Here is a 15,226-nt window from a genome sequence, read left to right as displayed (position 1 = left end):
TCCCTACTCACGCGATTCTGAGTGGTAAATTGACAATGAACCAACCACCTCCTTGTACTCAGTCTCCAATGGTCTGGAGAATACATCGCAAGGTTTGCCCCTAGCCTGGTGGCAGACGCGTAGGGCGGGGTCGCCGGGAAGGTCTTTCTTCTCGGTTTACAGCATTATTGTTTATTTCCAGAGGGTCTCAGACCTGACTAAACTGGCCATCCACGGGTAGCAAAGGATTACAGAGGAATGACGAATTCTTTCCCTTTTCTGTTTCTTTACTAAAAGAAACACGTGGCGCATTACGCACTTTTGGGCGTTTGGAGAACATTGGACTCTGCCTTTTGTTGTTGTTGTTTGTTTTGAGATGTATTGGTTTGTAGCCCTCCCTGGCTGTTGTGGAATTCACCGGTGACAAGCTGGCTTTAACTCCCAGATTCTGCCAATCCCTGCCTCCAGAGTGCTGGGATTAAATGCGTGAGATCTGCATTTTGTTTCTTACTGTGCGACATTCAAGAAATGGTTTAGATTTTTAGAATATCAATTATATCTTTAGAATGTTCATAACGAAGAACATTTAGTTGAAACTAAATATAGGCAGCCATTTTCGTGTTTCGGACATTTGTTACTCTTTTCCATCCTTAAGCTTGTGTGCGACCACGTGGCCTAATGGATAAGGCGTCTGACTTCGGATCAGAAGATTGAGGGTTCGAATCCCTTCGTGGTTGGTGTTTTTTTCCATCTCGTTTGTGGTTAGTGCGTGCTCGAATTCTAACTTTCTAGTTGCTGCTTGTGAAATGACCGGTTGATTAAGACTTTAGAACGCACAGTGTGCACAAGTGTGCACAATTTGTCCATAAATTCTGATTAAGGCAGCAGTGTTGGTTCGTGGATGGCTACTAGTCTGCATCAAATCTTGCCTTGCCCAAGTTTATAATGTTGGTGCTGCAGTACCGCCCATCCGCTCCTTCCCTTGGGCATACAATTGTCAATAAAAATAATTTATATAAAAAGAATTTTCTTTTTCAAGTCCATTTAAAGGTCGGCTCTATTGGAAAGGAAAACCTCTCATACCTCAAAGGATCTGGATCACCGACATTACTCAGGTGGATGAGGTGGAGCCTAAGAACCCAAAATATCTGAGGTGTCAGACAGAGAACAGAGAGAGGTTTAAAAATATGAGATGTCGGATGCGAAGCAGACAAGAGGCTTCTACAAAAGGACACCGATCCTAATACATGAGTTCGAATAGAGGAAATTAACCCATTATTTGAACAATATGGTGGGTCGACTTCCATTCAAGCTAATTATAACGTCTTAAGGATGAGATGAATTCGATTAGTTGTCATCTCCCGCTGCCCGTTTTCTGGAATCTTATGGGTGCACTGGTCGCAAACTCTGGATGAAGCCAAGGATGGCCTTGAGCTCTGAGCGGTCCTGCCTCCCCCTCCTCCCCTCCGCCCTCACTATGGGTTGGCCTGAGACTGTCAAGGTTACCGAGCCCTTGAGGTTACAGGTGTATACATGAATTATCAATCAAGAAAATGTCCTAAATGCACGCCTATAGGCCAGTCTGGCAGAGGCATTTTCTTTTTCCTTTAATATGTTTTTAGCTAAAATAGGATTAGTTTCCCCACTTTTCCCGTCCAGCCCTCTCAGCCTCCCCCCTTTTGAACCTTTCCCGTGTTCCTACCTCCACACTCAAGTTGGGATCCTCTTTCCTTTGATTATTGTTGCATATATATTCTTTGACTATTACTTTTGCACATATATGTGTATATACGTAAATACAACTTGCTAAGCCCATTTGTTGATGTGTATTTAGTTTCAAGACTGACCATCTTCCCTATGAGAGGCTAATTCTCCTTCTCTCAGGAGTGTTAGGTGCCTATAGTTTGTCTGGGAGTGAGACCTCAAATTTTCCCTCCTTCTGGAGCCATGGACGCAGGAGCTGTAGGAGACAGATGTATCAGTTAGGACCCCATGATCTTTGATATCAAAGTTAGTCAACTCAAGCCTTTCCTCTCAACACTGTGACTCTAGAGTCCACGCCACTATCACCCAAACCTTGGTTTTACTATGGCTTCCTTAGTTTTAGGATTTAAATTCTCTAAATGATATATGAAATCATTTTGATTAAAAATCACCTTGGCTGAACAAAAGGTAGTGTCGTAGCTGCAAACAGATGTGTCTGTCGACACAGGATTGTCCCATTCCTGAGAAGCTGGAATTCACTGTGGCCTGTACTCACGGCCCTCACTCCGCAGCTATTTCACGCATAGCTTGCCTGCTCAGCTGGGTTCTGCATTACAGGCGGCCTCCGGCTCCTCAGATGCCCTCACTAGGGTTTGCTTGAGAATGTCAAAATTTAAAAAGATAACATTTTCTTAGGGAAGAAAAAAAAAACACTTTTAGACTACTCAGCACCCAATACTACTACTGCTGAATATTATCATCATTAATAAAAGAACAAACGTGGCTAAAGTAAATGAAGAAAGACAATAAAATACTTACTTTTAAACTTTATAAAGTTTCAGGTTTCTTTTTGGGTGGCACCACAGTAGCCGAGGCTACCCCTGAACTTATTTTGCAACTTTACTTGTCCCACTCTCAGCACCACTCCGTCCCCAGCCTCCCAGTTTCTGGGACTGGCGAGGGGAGCACCACCAGGGCTACTTTTGCGATTTTTTTTATTTCAGGGTTTACTTTTTTTTCCCCCATGAAGATTTCCAGATTAAGAGAAACTCTCTCTCTCTCTTTTTTTTAAATAAACCTTTTTATTGATTCTTCCTGAATTTCACGTCACGCACGCCGATGCCACTTTCCGTCCTGTCCTTTGTATTCACCCTCTACTCTCGTCACCTCCTTCCTAAAATAAGATAGAAAGGGAAAAGACTCTCGTCGTGGAAACTGCAGCGTCTCAGTGTGTCACGCTGTATACTCTTTTATTCACACGTCTTTTCTTGCATTGCAGTGAGTCATTGGTCTATCTGGAGACTTCTGGCTTGGGGGTAGGCTGAAGAGATGGCTCAGTGGTTAAGAGAAACTCTTTTAAACACACTTGTTGCTGTTGCTGTTGCTATTGTTGTTGCTGGGCTGGAGAGATGACCCACTGGAGAGATGCAAAACACCTATGCATATAAAATAAACGACGCCGTCATTATCTGGTAACTAAAGGTCAGAAACTGGGAATGGGCTATTTATTGTAGGTGCAAAGACAGAAAATAAATGGTGGACTAGTTTATGTAAACAAGACTTCAAAATAGTAAAACACAAGGCAGATGGTTTATCTTTTGGCAATACCATGCTAACTTATGGCATAAGAAGTATTGCTTTAAACTTATAATGAACCTATGGAGTTTGAAAACAGATAATGAATTTTTTTAGCCAGATACTAGTCTTAATGGAAAGACATGTAAACAATTCTGCTGTAATTCTTTAAGTGTTATCAACCTAGGACATGAGCTATTACTTTAAACTCCCTGTGGACTTACAGAATGTAAAATGATGTCATCAGTTATCCTGAGAAGGTATAAAAACTAAGAACAATTGAGTGGCAGGGTAGCCCTTCTCTGCTTCATCCAGTGTGGGTGTGCCCATGTTCCTTCCTTCCTTCCTTCCTTCCTCCCTCCCTCCCTCCCTCCCTCCCTCCCTCCCTCCCTCCCTCCCTTCCTTCCTTCCTTCCTTCTTTCCTTCCTTCCTTCCTTCCTTCCTTCCTTCCTTTTCATTAACAAAAAGTTAATGAATCTCAGATTCTTGCTTGTCCAGCAAGAGGCCTTTGAGTCAAAGAGAAAAGAGCCCTAGTAACCAAGTTTCTTTTCTTAATCCCCTGGCTGCTATCAGCAGGAGTAAATTGCCAAAAGTCTTGAGCTTTTCCCCCACCAATGCCACCCTCCCTGCCTTCCTCAGTACCTGACATTTTAAACTCTTAATCCGTGAGCAAACCTGCATCTGTGGACATCTGTTTTAATCGATGTGTCAAAGCATCTGTGTCTAGAGGAGCTATCCTCATCCAACCAGTTCTCCAACTGGCGTAAAGGAACAGTCTAAATGTGAAATTTAACTTAGTTTTCTTGTGCTGTTGAGTAGCAGCACATGAAAGATGTTGTCTCTGTCCGTCCTTCCATCTGCCTGTCTGTCTGTCTCTTTTCTGTCCTCCCTCTCTTGTTTGGAGACAGGTTCTCACTATGGCTCAGTCTGCCCTTGACGGGTGGCTCTCCTCTCTCAGCCTTCTTAATGCTGGCGTTATAAATGTGCGTCACCACATTGGCCCTGAGACTTTTTTTTTAAGGATCCAGCAGGCATAGTTTCATATTTAGCTTTTATTTCATGAGGTGTCACCCCAACTGTTCACTGTGTCTCTCCAAACTGAAGATTTCCTTCAGCAATGATAACCATTCTATTACCACCCATGGCTTTCAGTGCTAGCATATTACTAGCGTGTATTCCTCAGTGGTAAACTGTACCACCCAAATTGAAGGGGGAGTTTAAATAATCACAGTTATTTTGTGGCAGAGCTATTTGTGCTACACTTATTTTCTAATTACTAACCAGGTGTGGATAATTTTGCCTTTAAAATGTCACATTAGCATCTCTTCCTTAGATAAGCATTTTCCCCCTGTGTTGATAATTGTCCATTGGAGTTCTTAGAAAGAAGACTGTGAAATTGTGAAATGGAGATTTTTAATTCACCTTGACTATTGGATTACTGGGGTGTGTGGCTCAGGGCCCATAGGATCTGCCTCTCATGAGGAAGTTCCAGTTTGACACACAACATTTCAAGAAAGAAATTTACCAGGACATTAGTGAATTGTCAACACCTGGGCTTGGGAGCCCGATTAATACATATATTATGAATTTGATGCTCATCATGAATGACACTAGAACACAGAGCAATTTAAAGAAGTGGGTTTTACCTGAGAGAAAGATTGGGCTGTAGGGCAAGGACAAAAGGATACTAGCCAACTCAGCAGATGCCTCTGGAGCTGAAAGGCCTCACATAAACCATTGAGGCCAAGACTTCATGCAGCAAGTTTGGCCCATGGCAATTCCTTTATTTATCCATCCATCCATCCATCCATCCATCCATCCATCCATCCATCCATCCATCTATCTATCTATCTATCTATCTATCTATCTATCTATCTATCTATCTATCTATCTATCCGTCTGCCTGTCTGTCTGTCTGTCTGTCTGACTGGCTGGCTGGCTATCTATCCATCTATCATCTATCTTTCTGAGGCAATTCCTAAAGTCAGGTTTCAACCATGAGCCTCAGGTGACAACTTTCCAAACATCTAGGAGGATAAATACTGTTTGAGATGGCTATTCCCAGTTGTCAACTTGACTACATTTGGAATAAACTACAATCCGGAAATGGAGGGCACAGCTGTGACCTAGATCTTAAGGCTGGAATCCATAGCTTTTTATCCAGATCTAGAGACACATCTTTAATCTGGTCCATACATTCTGCTGGAGGCCTACAAAAGGTCAATGGAAGAAAAAAGGGTTTCTTCTTCACCTGCTTGCATCTACTTTGTCAGTACATCTATTGGAGCCTACTTCTTCAGGATTCTACCTTATACAGAAGACCAGTTGAAATACCCAGCCTCATGGGACTGAGCAACTCCTAGATTCTTGAACTTTCCAGTCACAGCTCACCATTGTTGGATTAATTGGACTACAGACTGTAAGTCATTCCAAGAAACTCCCTTTAATATATATGTATGTATATATATATATATGTATTATATATTATATATTCATTCCATAAGTTCTGTGACTACAAAGCCCTAACTGATAACTCTGTCTTGGAAAAGATTCATAACATGGATGTCACTTGCAGTGTGAACAGAAGAGAGATTCAAACATAAGCATCGATTAGGAATGAACCACAGAGGTCTTGAATGCTTCAAAAACATTTTATTGGAAATAATATGCCTAGTTCTGAAGTTGAGGAATCCCAGGTTGGGGTGGGATCCTACTCTTCAGATGATAAAAGGCACCCCCACTCATAAGCAGTAGCTGAACCAGTGAAGATCACACAGGAAGGAGAACTTTTGCAGAATCGGGGACAAGTCCCGGATCCTGGGAGCAGGGAGATGTGCTCCTCCTGTGTGAGTCAATCTGCTCCTGCTCTCCCTCAGAGTGGCTACAGGAGAAGGCAGACAGGATGGTGACAGGGATGAGGACCAAATTAAAAGAACTCAGGAACTGACAAGGCATTTGTCTCAGGAGACACATATTTTAGGAGGAACAACCTAGCCTGGCCGTCCTCCATGACTCTTTCTCCACCTTCAGGCTGTGAAGAGAAAGACTCAGAATGGCCAGGGGACTCTTCTTCCAGAAAACAAGGTCCGACCAAGCTATGTGCATAGCCTTTGATGAATTAGAGTGGTTCAATCAGGTTGTATTGTTGCTGATGGATTTTTTTTTCTGACACAAGATCTCTTATAGCTCAGGCTGGCCTGGCATTGATGTTCCTCCTGTTGCTGCCTGTCTGTAATGTCTGCTGAGTGCTGACATTGTAGGTCAGTACTAGCACATCCAGCCAAACCTGTAACTGAGGTCTCTGGATTTAGGTTTTCCTTTTATTTTTTTCTTCTTCAACTCATAAATCTAACAAGGAAAAACATCTGCAGTTTTCCAAACAAAAATGTACTTGGGCAGGAGGAAGAACTCAGGCAATTTAGGGGTGACTTGGGCAGGTAGAGTCCATTTCAATAGAGTGTGCTGAGAAGACAGAGTCTTTTTTCTGCACGGTAGTTAAGGGAGGAGGCAGGCGCCAGAAGCCCGGCTTTCCTATATGGTTTTGAATTGGTTCAGGTATGCCATGATGTCAGACTTGACAGTGCTGACAGGAGCCTGGTGGAACCAGCGCATGACAGGGACGCCATTGGGCCCCACCAGGAACTTCTCAAAGTTCCAGCGGATGTCGTGAACTTTTATTGGCTCCCAGAAGGTATGTTTGCTCATGGCCACAGTCTCGGAGGGGTGTGGACAGGAGCGCTGCAGCAGAGAGACAGAGAAGAGAAAACTTGTTACAGCTGTTTCCAGATGGTCCAGGCTCTCCTCATTCATGGGCAGTCCCCTCCCTGTGTCACCCGTGCGTCCTCCTGAGGCTCCTGTGAAACCCCGCAAATTCTGCTAATCGCCATCATGGCGTTTACGCCAAGAACTCTCTGATCTCACAGCCCTAAGTATGTCCCTCGTTCCGTTCTTCGCCCCAGGGCTGCATCCCATTCACAGCACATAGCTGAAGATGCGTTTACTGCCTTTCAAGCTTTCGTTTCTTGTCCTTGTCATTGTTGTGAGACAGGATCTCACATAGCCCATGCTGGCCTCAAAGTCAATGCGTCTCTGAGGACGACCTTGAATTCCTGGTCCTCACGACTCTACCTCCCAGTGCTGGGGTCACAGATGACCACCACTGAGCAGGCTCATCTTCCTTTTCTGCACTGAATGACTTGAACTAAAATGCTATTTCCACGGTCGGTCTGAGGTTCTGTGGACCAGTGGAATTTCAAAAACCACCTTTTGGGGAACAACTTAGAGTTACTAGGATTGTTATCAAAGAAGTAAAAAAAAAGGCTAAGCTACATTTCATCAGTTAACTTAAAAAAGATCACTGTCAGAATAACTTGCATGTGGCCCAGGATCTTCAAATAAAGGCTAATGTTAAAATGAGATGGGTGGAACTCACGAAGCCCTCCTCACACTGTTCCAGCCGTTTATGGAGAACCATGCGTGCAGTTGCACAGCTCTGAGTTCTCTGCGTTGTTACTACGTAGCCTACCACACAGGTGGCAGAGGTTCAACAAAAGAAAAAATCTTCGGATGGATGAGGGAGTGAATGAGGGAATGAGCAATGCGTCGAGTAGAAGCTGCCATTGCACACGGTCTATTCCATGCTTGCTAACTGACTCAGATCTCTATGTCTGTCATATGAGCTCACATCTCTGTGCTGAGCAGATTTCATCCAGAAAGACTGACCCCACGTCTAGGAACGAGCCCTCGGGTCTGTCTCCACCATAACCGCCCTATGGAGACTTTAAGCTCCTCAGGGATGGTGGGAGGACTGGCGCAGAGGATCTGGACAGACTCCGGCCTTTTGCTCACCTTCAAAAAGGTAAAGATTTTCTGTTCTTTTTCACCATTTACGTCTCCTTTTGCAAAAAGCTGGAAATTAGGTAAAAATCCTTTTCCTGGACGAACATACCTGCAACAAGTCAAAGGTTGGGACACCAGGGGACAAGACAGGGCTGTGAGATGCAGACAGGAAGAGCAGAAAGAGACGGAGATGTGGGAGGGGGGTGGTGACAAGAGGAAACCAAAGGTCGTGTTTTGTGTGTTGGCCTCCCTGGTTTACTCCATTCCGTTATTCTACTCTGTCTCCTCTCCTTTAACTGCTCAGGAATAGCCGATCTCCAGTTTCTCCACCATCCATCCATCCATTCACCCAGAGCTGTTAGGCATGAAGAGGGTCTGTACCGGCCTTGTCAGATTCTCATCAATTAAAATCCGTTTGCAAGTGCCCCAAGCCTGTGAATCACCTGTAAGCTTGGAGGACCTGAAGGGTCTGAGACAGGGAAGGAGGCCTCTTACTGAGCTTCAGGCAGGTACTTACTTGAGCCCTGGAAGAATCTCCGAATTGTCTCCTGGCTCTTGCTTTCCAAATTGGTTGCAGGGAAAGCCCAATATAACCAAACCAAATGGCTTCAGATCCTCCTGGAGTGCATTCAGTTCTGTGGTCAGAAAGGGGACAACATGGCGGCTTGACCTGGAGCCCCCCGACTAGGAAGGATCCCGTGGGTCTGTTGCTACCATACCTGACATATGGGAATGTATACAGCCCAGGCTGAACAGAGGCAGACCCTATGGGCTAGTCATTTTATAGAGGAGAAGATCATCTGTATATCGGGGAATCTGAATATCATAACTGTGGCTAGACCTGCATTCCAAGCCCCCTTATTGTGCAACATTTCTCAAACACACAACCACATATAGGTTTGTTTGTTTGTTTGTTTGTTTTCAAACAGGGATTCCCATGTCCCATTTCCAAATCCATTCCTCCAAGATGGTGCCAGCCAATGTTGTCACTCAAAACCTAGACAGCATTTAAAACAAAACCAGCCGGGAATACTGTAACTCATTATCTAGCCCTCCTTGTTGGTTTACTGATAGAATGGGCCTTTCTTTTTCTAAAGAAATAGACATGCATGAGTAGTGTGGCTTTCTCCTGGGCACAGGCTAGCTCACACTGAGAAAGTGCAGACGAATTTGGCAGGTAGCAGAAACCAAGAGCTTCAAGCTGAACTTCCCGGGGAAATAAAAATGGATTCTACTTAAAAAAAAAAAAAAAAAAAACTCCCCAAAATTGAAGTAATGCTCAAACTTCAGTGCTCCCATTGTCCACTGCCATGAAGTGTTCCAACAGCTATTTCTTCGTTAACCCTTTCTGGGCTCCACACCAAGATATAATTCATTCTTATGGCCTCTATAAACTGATAAGATGGATTATACTTCAATTAAAAGAGAATGAGGAATTGGGATGATTTCAAATGTACATTATTAATTTTGAAGTCATCAAATAGTGCTCACAATGTTAGCTATGGGGACTTGGGAAGAAAGAAAGAACATCTCTCACAAACGTGACAGTATTCTTGGGGGGGGGGGACAAGAAGCGGAAAGATTTCGTTCCTTTGACTTTTGAGCCTTGTGAATATATTACTTCTGCAAAGCACACCACACACCATAATAATCCACAAGAAGACCTTATTAGTTCACACAGCCAGAAGCCTTCTCCACCAGCTTCTATTCTGGTCATAAGCCATGCCAGGGTATAAAGCCCCCGTCCCCCTTTTATGGGCATTATATCTCTACCTGGAAAAAAAAATCTCAAAAACATGGATCTTCTCTCCTGTATTTGCCAAGGAAACTTCTGGAATTTCCTGACTCATTGATATATTACCAAATTCATTCATATATATTGATTCCAGTGGCAGTCTCAAAGAAGACACCAGGTCCCCAGGGGGAAGGGCCAGCAGCTCTGTCGTCTTCTGTGAGGAGCTGAGTGGTGGTTCTGGTTTTGCAGATTGCATGCTTTCTATCACTAGTATCCACACAACTACTGACCTCCGCCTCAGGACGTGAAAGTAGCCGCAGGTGAGTATGTGCTGTGCTCCAATAAAACCTTTAACAGAAACTGTCTAGATTTGGCCTGTGAGCTTTTCCTTGCTGATTGAAGACATCAGAGAAGGAAGTAAATTACTATGACAAATGGAATTGGAATAGAATATCCAGTGTAATTTAGAATATAGTCAGCCAAAAGTTTTTATCACGAGGTCACATGGCTCTGAATTCTTACCAGGGTACTGGATTGTCAGACCACAATAGGTAGCCACATTGACAAAGAGGACGTGCTTCCCTGCATACTGCTGGAACGGAATGAGTTCCTTCCCGTTAAGAGAGAGAGCCTCGTAGTCATAGATGGTGCCTTTCACGTCTTTGTAGCAGTTCATCTGGAAGGATTTGAAAAGCTTTGTTATGAGTGACAACAGTGGTCACATCTGTTTCATCATTCAGTGCACACGTGGACAGTGAAGGCGTTAACTGGGATTCAGGGAACCAACAGAATTGTCTAAGAGATAAGAAAACCGAAAAGTGGGACTCCACATAAAATCTATTGCTTATGTGGAGAAAGGAGGGACACGGAGAGGTCACTGCTTTCTCCGTAGGAGCGACAAGTAAGTGGTGACATGGGACAGAGGCCATGTGTGGATGAATCTGAAGGGTAGGAACTAAAAGTAAATGTCTGTCACGGAGATAAAAACCCTGGCTTTTGTGAGACTGAGGCCACAAACAGCCATGGATTAAAATCACACTGCCTGTTACTGTCTATGGGGTCACATTCTCATTGCTTTAGCGCTTCCTGACAGCCCAGTTACGTCTCTTTCCCAGCTCTTCTGGCTCCCACTCGTGAACATGATATGACGAGATCTCTAGCCTGGAGTAAGATCTACAGTCAGTGCACAGTCAGTGTGCCTGTGCATCTGGGCAGCTCTCCTACCTGGCTCTCGGAGCTCCTCTCTCCTAAGAAAAGCAGCACAAAGAAGCACCCAGGCCTGTCGTCGTGGAAAACACTATAGTTTCCTTAATGAATTTCTCTCTCCTATCACTCTCTTCCTCGTATGGCTGTCTCACATGCCAACCCCGTGACAATAAACTGTGTGTGCCAACAAAGGGTATGGAGAGCCCCAGGGACCATGTCATCTTCAGACAGACTAGCTGGTCACATCTGAACATATTTGAGCAGATCCCCACATAGAAATAAGTTCTACATGAAATTCTCATTGCACAACCTGTTAAATTTCTCTATAAGGTAGGTCTTAGTTTTTATTTCCGTCTCTGCCTTAGCTGGGGCCCTGACCTGGGAAGGTTGGCAGAAGCTCACCAGTGCAGCCAGGTCTACTCACTGTGCTGGGACAGGCAGCTGTCAGTTGTTCATGGAAGACAAGAAGTTCTATCCCACTGTGTGAGTGAATGTTTGATTGCTTCTAATGTTCTCTCCTGTGTTTCTATATTCCTGTAGACTTCCCCGGCTACTGCTACACAGATGGAGGTTGTTGATAAAACAGCTGAGCTCCAAGCTGACAGCAGAGCTGGGAGTGGATTCTCAGATACTCCAAACCTCATTGCTTTAGGATTCTGGATATTGTTTCTCCCCATGAGTTCCTTTAGCCTTAAAAACCCACATTAGCTTTTTTTTTTTTTTTCCATCTTTTACAAAGAAGCCCTTCCTTTGTTCATCATTGGGTTGGTGATTGGTCAACTCCTCCAAACCCCAGTTCCTACTTGATGATCGTGGCCATCAGACCTGCTCTGATCTAGTATGGCATGTGGGGGGACATCCTCTTGGAGAAGCAGTGGAGAAAGGAAAATTGTTAGTGGACTCTTCCCTCCTTATCCATATGCAACTCAACAACTCCTATTTACGAAAGGGAAGCTCATTCAAGAAGAGAAGAAAGGTTCGAGGTGGCCACCAGGAGAAGACACTGAGGCGAGGCTCTTACAAGAAGGACTGAAGGGCAAAAGTGACCGTGTCCAGCCCTGCCGTGCTCTCTGAGGATCTTACTCACCTTCATCTTTTCCGGCCTGGGCGTTGTCTGCACATAGCTGGCTAGAAGAAGAGGAACAAGATAGAAGACTCTTAACCGCGTAGCCATGACAAGTACTGCCGATTTCTGGTCTGAGGGCCTGTGGTCTTTGTCCATCTCCAGTTTTTTGATGCCTTGGCTAAGACCAGCCCACACCAATCAAGACCAATCACAGGGCAGTAGGTATTCCTGTCCAGCAAACCTAGAGAATTTAAGTCATGTCCTTGCCTACACACGCCCCCATGAGCACTCAGAATTCAACAGTGTGGTAAGGACCTGGAGCTGAATTTTCTAAATCCTGAATTTTATCAGTGCTTGCTAAGCTTATAAGGCAATGGAGCTTGGTTCCCGCCACCTACATCGGGTGACTCACAACTACCGGCAGCTTCAGCTTTAGGGGTCTCTGGGTACCCACATATACATCAGCAAATGTGTATACACACACACACACACACACACACACACACACACACACCAATAAATAAAATAAAACCTCAAAAAATAAAATTTAAAAAGTCCTGAAGGTTAGACCCACCTAGAAACTGGGGGTGGGGAGCAGGGCAGGAATTGAGAATAAACCACCACACATTGACACGATCATTTATAGAAATGTTTTCAAGGACTTATAAACCAGCAATTTAAAAAAAGATCTGATAAAGAGAGAAATGGGCACAACTTGGGAAAGCCAGTGGTATCTGTGGTAGGATACAATGTTCTCGCTCAGCAATAATCAAAGAATTATGAATAAGAAAAGATACATCCGTGTTTATCAGATTGGCATGAGTTAAGAGGAGTGGTGGGACTCGGCCTGGGTGTAGCCCTGCAATTGTGCTCTTGCACAGTAGGCGGGGGATGGGGAAACCCGGACACGGTCAGATCTTTGGGTGGTTACTCTGAATGCTGTGCTTTCTATTTTTTGAACTAATTAATTGGGGGGGGGGGAGTTGTTTTCTTGTTTCCTCCTCTCATGATCCCCTTTCTAGTTTCATGACCTATATTAACCCCTTCATACACATATGTGCATACATAGAAATAAAAACCTAGGATCCACATGAAAGAAAGAATGTGGCATTTGTTTTTCTCAATCTGGGTTATTTGACTTAACATAGTGATTTCTAGGCCATTCATTTTTATCTCACATTTTTCTTTTTCTTTTTTTTTTTTTTTTTAAGATTTATTTATTTATTATATTGTAGCTGTCTTCAGACACTCCAGAAGAGGGAGTCAGATCTCATTATGAAATGGTTGTGAGCCACCATGTGGTTGCTGGGATTTGAACTGAGGACCTTTAGAAGAGCAGTCAGTGCTCTTAGCCACTGAGCCATCTCTCCAGCCCCTTTATTTTTCTTTATGGTTGCATAAAGTTCCATTATGGGTATGGACCATGTTTTCTTTCTCCATGTGTTTGTTCATGGGCACCTAGGCTGGGCCTGATCCCTGCAATGAACGTAGGTAAAGTGGCTCCAAGGCAGCGCTTGGCTCTTTAGGGAGTTTTGATTTTGAGACTCCTCCATCCTGAGTTTCATAGTGGGTGCTCTGGGTTACTTCAAATGGGCCTCTTTCCCCCATCTTTGCTGGATTTGGCCCTTTGTTTGAGATGAACTGGAATCTCATGGTGGTTTCTACTTTTGTTTCTCTAATGCCTAAGAATATTGAACAGTTTTATTTATTTATTTTTGAGATAAGATCTTGTGTAGTCCAGGTTGAATTAAATTTTTATTGAACTCTTCCTGTTTCCTTCTCAAATTCTGGGATTACAGGAGTGTGTCACCACACCCAGCAATGTGGGATACTATTTATTTATTTATTTATTTATTCGAGACAGGGTTTCTCTGTGTAGCCCTGGCTGTCCTGGAACTCACTCTGTAGACCAGGCTGGCCTAAAACTCAGAAATTTGCCTGCCTCTGCCTCCCAAGTGCTGGGATTAAAGGCGTGCGCCACTACTGCCCAGCTGGGATACTCTTTAAAAAAAATTACATTTTATGTATTTAGATTGTGTGTGTGTGTGTGTGTGTGTGTGTGTGTGCATACACACACGCTATAAGGAATGAGTGGAAATCATAACCTGCGAGAATTGGACATGATGAATCGCTGAATATATTTATTACCTTGGTCCACTTAGAAAGTTTTAAAAAATTGTAAGGACTTTTGTAACTGAAAATGCGTCCCTTTCTCCTGTTTGAAATGATGCCAAATCATCTTGTAATGGTGTTATTAACTTGTGAACTACATTGCTATGTTCTGTATGGTTCTGATTTTTATTTATAAAGAAACTTGTGACCTAGGATGAGCTCTATCTCAGAGATGGTTCCATGGGCTTCTGAAAAGACAGTGTATTCTGTTTTCCTTCGATGGACTGACTAGTCTGGGTGTGCCAGATGACTTCATTTAATCTGCCTGGTGGTTTAATTTGGACAGTTCGCTGAGTTTTAGTTTGGATGATATCTGTAGGGGTGCTGTGTTGACATCACACACTATTACTGAATCAAGGCCTGCCAGGTATTTCATTTCTCTTATATTCATTTTATGAAATTGAGCACCTCAAAGTTTAATCCATATATACTTAATGCTGTTATGTCTTCTTAATGAATTGTTCTCTTTATTAATATGTAATGGGTTTCGCTATCTCTTCTTACCAGTAGTAGCTTGAATTTTACTTTATCTGACACCAGACCACCTTTTGTTTTCCAGCTTTCTTTCATTCAAGAGTTTGTCCACTATCCTTTGAGTCCAGCTGAGTGTCTTTACCCCTGAGATATGCTTCTTAGACATAAGAATTGGACTTAGGTCTTCCTGGCAATGGGCAGAGACACCTTACTGTTGGTGCTGTTCTTTTATCAGTCAAAGGTAGACCAGTTGGCAGTCCTTCATTCCTAGCTTGATCCCTGACTTGGTGGCAAAAGATGGCTTATGCCTAGGACACATAAAAATCAAGTCAAGTCAAATCAAGTCAAATAATCAAATCAAATATCAAATCAAATATCAAATCAAATCAAATCCAGGCAGTGCCACAAGAGAGGAGGGAAACAGAAAGAGCTGCAGTCTAGGCCACATGATGTAGGTAGGAGAGACGTTCACAGAC

General features: G+C 43.6%; 1 protein-coding gene and 1 non-coding gene across 2 annotated transcripts; one reads left to right on the top strand and one right to left on the bottom strand.

Moving 5' to 3' along the window:
* Positions 1–643: 643 nt before the first annotated feature.
* On the top strand, positions 644–716 carry Trnar-ucg (transfer RNA arginine (anticodon UCG)). The gene has a single exon. It is a non-coding gene; the product is annotated as a tRNA-Arg (tRNA).
* A 6,073-nt stretch (positions 717–6,789) lies between these two features.
* On the bottom strand, positions 6,790–12,212 carry Gpx5 (glutathione peroxidase 5). The gene is made up of 5 exons (XM_052157166.1): positions 12,126–12,212; positions 10,355–10,508; positions 8,615–8,732; positions 8,107–8,206; positions 6,790–6,996 (listed from the first exon to the last, which is right to left on the bottom strand). The coding sequence occupies exons 1-5, from the start codon at positions 12,210–12,212 to the stop codon at positions 6,790–6,792; spliced, it is 666 nt and encodes a 221-aa protein (XP_052013126.1).
* Positions 12,213–15,226: the final 3,014 nt, after the last annotated feature.

The sequence above is a fragment of the Apodemus sylvaticus genome, chromosome 14 (genome assembly GCF_947179515.1).
Source record: "Apodemus sylvaticus chromosome 14, mApoSyl1.1, whole genome shotgun sequence".
Classification (NCBI taxonomy): Eukaryota; Metazoa; Chordata; class Mammalia; order Rodentia; family Muridae; genus Apodemus; species Apodemus sylvaticus.
The sequence above is the reverse complement of the archived record's forward strand: the minus strand, read 5'-3'. Positions and strand labels throughout refer to the sequence as shown.